Source organism: Orbicella faveolata, unplaced genomic scaffold (assembly GCF_042242905.1).
Source record: "Orbicella faveolata isolate gen_17 unplaced genomic scaffold, um_ofav_v1 contig_1, whole genome shotgun sequence".
Taxonomy (NCBI): domain Eukaryota; kingdom Metazoa; phylum Cnidaria; class Anthozoa; order Scleractinia; family Merulinidae; genus Orbicella; species Orbicella faveolata.
Genome location: NW_028301536.1, coordinates 24,334,015 through 24,340,106, shown reverse-complemented (window position 1 = coordinate 24,340,106; position 6,092 = coordinate 24,334,015). Strand labels below are relative to the sequence as shown.

Sequence of the window (6,092 nt, the reverse complement as noted above, 5' to 3'; positions counted from 1 at the left end):
TTATCTTACTACGATAAAATATATTAACACTACATGTCTGAAAGCTATATTTCAACCCATTTCGTACATATACCACCCCTAGAAATTTTTTCATTAAAATTATAGAGTAAAACATTTTTAGTTATAATAATAATAATAATAATAATAATAATAATAATAATAATAATAATAATAATAATAATAATAGTAATAATAATAATGGCATTTCGGGCAGTATATCCACAGGGTGGCTCTTCGCCTGTCCGATGCTAACTAAATTTACAATTGTAAAAAGGTTAAAAGATATCAAAAAATTTATATCTATATGTAAACGAGATAAAATTGTGTTTTAAGATGTGCTAAAATAAATAAATGAATAAATAAATAATTAAAATTATGCCAGATGTTCTAAAGCTCTCTTAAAAATGTTTTTGGTGTCTTTGCAAAATTTAATATAGTCTTGGCAGCACCTCTCGTTGCTGGGCAACGTGTTAAATAAACTTGCAGTCTGGTCCTGTAGAGTATTATTAATTAAAGATCTCTCTAACTGAATGCTGTTACTAGATCTTAAGCATCTTTCGTGTTGAAATACATTAAGTTTCAGATAACTTGGCCAATATGGGTTGTGAAGGGCTTTGTGAGTTGCCTTAAGTAGGTTCCATTCGCGTTGTTCCTTTACGGGAAGCCATTTGAGTTTCGTAAGGATGTCTTCGGATGACACAAATCTACCAAGCACAAAACTAGCTGTAGCCTTTTGTACTCTCTGGAGACGTTTCATTAAATAATCCGGGAGTGAGTGGTATACTATGTCATTATAATATAGCTTGCTTAGAACCAGTGCCTGTGCCAAATTCTTTTTGATATGGAAAGGCAGGATGTTCTTTAACTTCCTTAGGGTTGTTAGAGTAGCATAGCAGGACGCTGCAACTTGTCTGACATTTCCTTCCCAGTTCAGATGCTCATGGATGTGAGACCCCAATAATTCAGTGGTGGTCACTCGTTCCAAGGGGATGCTGTTGATTGTGATGTCGAACTTTTCAGTGTTTAAATGATGGACCTTTGATAACTGCGGAGTAGATAATAACATCAGCTTAGTCTTGGAAGGATTAATGACTAAGGTTTGCTTCACGTGACCACGCTTCCAATTTGCCTATACTTGCAGAAAGTTCATTTAGAGTTGATTGAAGATCTACTGGTTTGCAGTGTGTGTACAATGTGGTTTGTTGCATGGAAACATCGATAAACCTCTCGGGAATCTCAGTAATTGTTACATCGCGAAATTTACTGAGTGTTTTAATTGTGACCTGTGACCTGTGAACGAAGCCTACCGGTTTTAGCGAGCTTATTGTAATTTTTCTTTTAGTAGTGGAAACCCACAGAACGATAACTCGCCGAAATCGCGTTAGATCGGCCTGAGCAGCTGGGAAACAACAAAGAATACAACACAGCAACAGAGTAAGTAGATTTTATTCACAAAATATGAGAATAATTGACTTTTCAAGCAAAACCGTTGCATTCTCATACAAACCTTTATAAATTCAAACCGTTGTAACACAACACCTCCATATGCTTAAAGGCCAGAGTCAAGTTTCGCGTGGTCAAATTCGGTCGTTATGCAATAGTATAATGCCATATGTCACCTTACGCTGAACGTTCGCTTTGAAAGTAAAAGAAAAAAAAAAACTCCTCGTAGAGAGAGCTTGGGTCGCCTGTGCTCACGAGAGCGCTCACGAGTAAACACTGGAGTTAATAAATCTCTTGTTTTCAAATAATTGCGTGACAGCGGGGTATCGAAGTTCTAATTACTGTGTTGCGTAGCAACAGCGTCTGGGTCAGCTGGAGGCCGCAGACGAAAAGAAACAAAACCACAAAATGGTGGAAAAGGCAAGCATTTTGTCCTGGAGAGGATCCGATCAATATTATAACCCTTACATTGGCCGAGGAGAAGTGCTATTTACAGGTAAATTGGTTGCTAAAATAAGCTTCTTCATAACATAAACATTGAAATCGGATTGAACAAACTACTGCTTTGGAATGCCGGCTTTGTGACACGTGTTTGTAGTGGCTATGTATAATTTCCCGGTACAAATATTTTTACCCAAAACACACTAAAAGCCTTAATTGAGTAATCACTAATTGCTTGAAAGCAGAAAGCTGAAACACAGATCAACTAGAAAATATTAGCCGGTCGAACTCTGCTTAAGTTTTGGTATAACTTACTACAGCAGCTCCCTCAAAAGAAAGCAGAAATTCTGAACGACATTATCTTTAAGTCTTTGTTACACAATAATGTTTTCTCTGTGCTTTATATGGCCTGGGAATGTTCCATTCATTGTAGTTTGGAGGGCCGTATCGAATAGAATTAAAAATGCAAGAAGTCGAACCCAGCAAGGCGTATCATGTATCAATGACTTCAGAATGTTTTCTTTGTTGCATGCAATTTCTGATTTTCGTTTGTAGTCCTTTGTAGTCACAACATCGGTCTGAGCTTACTGACTTTAAATAAAAACATTCAGATAAGATCACATTCTGAACTCCATCAAACATATCTTCTTTTTAATGCATAATGGTGGCCAGCAAGTTAATAGGGCGGTTTCCTTTTGATCATTTTGAAGTGAGTGTTTGACTGTAGAATCGCTTTCCACATAAGTTTACATGAAAGGAAATTGTTGGGTGACACGACTTGTAGAGTCTCTAGATACCTGTAATTATGGTGTCGAGGAAAGTGGGATTTTTTTCAGAGGTCCTGGAGGAACACTATATAAAGGCAAAAGAAGAAGTAGAAGGAGGGTGGAGAAGGGAAGGGGATATTCAAACTGGTTTCTGTGGCCCAAGTAACACCGGGATCAGGGACTTTTTCAACATAAAATGAATGTGTGTCGTACTGTCTTTTAATCTTTTCTTTTTTATTAAAATAGTTATTCATCTTATTTTATAGGTCCTGATGGTATCAGGGATCACCAAGCTTCAGTTCTTGATCCTAATACTTATGTTGGAATTGGAACCATGTCCCCAGAGGGGACCAGTGATCTAAACTATCTATGGAGACCATCAAGGGTCAGTTTATAATATTGATTTATTTAATAGTCTCTGATATCTTTAGTCAGATTAATGCAAATGAAAGAGTGGGGAAGTGAGAAGGGAGGGGGGACAAAAATTCTAAAAAATAAAATATATTGACATTCATTTTTTCCCCATGTGAGTTTTCTTCCGCTTTGGCACACCACTACTCGATATTACCTGTATTCATTGACATCATCGTCATATTTTTTACAGGGCTGTCCGCATCCACTACCCAAGTCAGCAAAGGTAATGGCACAATGATCATATTTAAAATTAATGTTGTATTTTTTCACCGCCATGGGCAAACAACATGTATTTTCTACATGTGCGAGTGTCAATGCCACATTAAGTTTGGTATCATTTGATTGCTATCGTTTCATCTAGGGAACTGGCATAACAGTATAATTATGTCTTTATGGGTTATCCAATCTGCATAATTATTTGATTTTGATGTTTTCTCTCAAAGCTAACTGTTGTATAATTTATTGCTAACCATGGTCAAAATTAAGGTGATATTCTCATTGATACATGGTTTTTATTGCAGGTTGGAGAGGTGGGGTGGGGTTTGCAGTTTTACACAGATCATTCGCAATTGAGAAGTAGACACCAAATCAAGGTATCTTAATATAAATATTTCACTAATACTTGGTCTTCAAAATGCACGCTGTCATATTCTTTGAAAATATTCACTATATAACTAAAAATCACCTTTCCTTGAGAAATTATAAAACTTTTAAAAATATATTTTGATGTGGTTAAATTACAGCGTGGTGAATTTAGACAAGCTACAGAGGACAGACATACTCATCTTTATCAAAATCCTTGGTATGCTTTGTAAAATATATAATCATTTAGAAAGCATGTGAAGATTAATTATTTTCATATGCATCAGATTTCTTTGAATGTATGTCATGTTATTTAGGTTTTGTTGAAATACAATTAACACATTGGTAAAACAAGTCTAATTACAAAAACTTGTAGTATCAATTGTCACATATTAAGCTAGTATATAAAAAATTGTTGCAAATAATTTGCAGGTATGCAGGTCCAAATGATGAACAAACGGACGACTCTGCTAAAGGTAAGATTGTAACAATCTTGAAGTGACTCTAATAAAGATTTTACACGGTCCTGTTGATGTTATATAGTTTTCTTTGCTTTAATTTACTTCTTCCTTAAAAAATTAAACAGATGATCAGATTCAGCTGTGCAGTCGGAGTGAAAGGCATATGACACCTCCTGGCAGATCCAGTGCACGTCCTTTCAGGTCCCGTACACCCACCCCTCAAAGAACCCCTCACTATGATGCCCCTAGACAAACAACACCTAGACCTCGTTCTGCAATCCCTGGAAGCAAACCTCGGTCTGGTACTCAGTCCAGCTCTACGTCGTAAGTCAAGATAAAAATTTTTGTTTCCTGATGTGTTGATGAGTCAGGAAGAAAGAAAGAAAGAGTACTAACAGGGACAAAAGAGAGCTAGGGAAAGAATGCCAACATAATTTTATTTTTCTTTGAGGATAGGAAGAAATGAGACCAAGACTAACTAGAAATATGATGATCATGACACCTTAAATACTAACCGTAAAAAAACTTACTATAGAGCTCCCAGAGGTGGAGGTTGTATTTAGTTGCAGGGTTCCAGACAGTTCAATAGACTTAGTGCATATATACCATTAGTACATGGCTGCATTAGATGAATATTTGACATACCTTTTACCAGTTGAACTCTTATTGCTTTAGAGGACAGCCAGTTATGCAGGCAAATATCAAACATTTGTGACACAGTTATTTTAACAAAGGATTCTGCATAGCCTCCTATTTCCTAAACTTCGGGTGGAGCAATGGATAGGAGATGTCTGCACGCAGGGTAGATTCTCTACTGCTTTGGTGAATTGCATCACAAACAATTAACACTTGATCCAGGTTCTTATTGAAAAACAATCAGGAGGCTTGCTCCCAACCAACCAAGAACCTGGAACAGGTTAACAGTCTATCATCTCTACAGTATACCTCTCGGAGACAATGGTGGTACATGTATTTGGATCAAATTTTCAGCATTGCATAATAATGATTAATTAATTATTAATAACTAATTAGAAGTGGCAAGTTAAGTAAGTTAAGGTCACTAAGGCAAGGCAAGGCAAGTTAAGGTCACTACATTTCTCAGTCTTGTATTAAAAACAGTGCAAATACCAGTTAAAGCTGCTACAGAAGCAGGAAACAAAATAATCACACTGATCACAAAGTGAAGGCATTTCTTAGTAATCATTCATTGATAAAATGTTTATTTTGTTCTTTCTGTTTGTTATAGTCTGCAGAGTCAGCATGCAGATCATGACATCTGAAAACAAGATGAAGAAAAAGAAGAAAAATTGTCAAGGAACATGCACACAAGACAACAGTAATTTACCAGCAACAGCATGACAAATCTTCAGGGCTTCGATTCCTCTTTTCTGCAATATTTGACAGTCCCTGTACAGTTTGCTCAATACACATGAAGGTTAAAGAAAATACAAGTGCACAATCTCAAAATGAACTTTTGGAAATATTTAAAAGGATATTTGATGTTTTTCTGCTAATGCACAACACAAAACAAAAAACCATATTAAAAAAATACATGAGTTATTTTGCATTGAAATGAATAAATAGTAATATAAAATGGCTGAAAAAATGTTGTTCATATTTTCTTCCCTTTGCAACCCACCTCAAATTATATTTTCAGCTCATGGTCCATGTCAATTTTGGCTTTCATGGATTTACTACATGAAGCCTGTTTCTTTCAAGCATGTTTAACATCTTTGCTTTGATGAATGGATAGCGCTTAAAACATTTCACCCTTTTTTCAAATTTGCCATGACTATTAATTTACTTCTACATCAACTTCAAGTTGATGACTAGCTAAGTTAATCTGTCCACAGACGCTCTATTTTGAGTTGGCCAAGATCACAAGCATTAGTATTAACCACAGGGGATTTAAAAAGGGGTGGCCAAAATAGAGGTTTAATTTTTTTGTGCCCGCTTCACAGCTGCTCTTGCACTCTGCACTCAA

General features: G+C 36.0%; 1 protein-coding gene across 1 annotated transcript; it reads left to right on the top strand.

Annotated features, from left to right (window-relative positions):
* Nucleotides 1-1,118: 1,118 nt before the first annotated feature.
* On the top strand, nt 1,119-5,714 carry LOC110066406 (uncharacterized). The gene is made up of 8 exons (XM_020773636.2): nt 1,119-1,939; nt 2,918-3,036; nt 3,256-3,288; nt 3,587-3,658; nt 3,809-3,867; nt 4,080-4,123; nt 4,234-4,432; nt 5,355-5,714. Exons 1-8 carry the CDS (start codon nt 1,852-1,854, stop codon nt 5,386-5,388), a joined length of 648 nt encoding a protein of 215 aa, XP_020629295.1. The 5' UTR covers nt 1,119-1,851; the 3' UTR covers nt 5,389-5,714.
* Nucleotides 5,715-6,092: the final 378 nt, after the last annotated feature.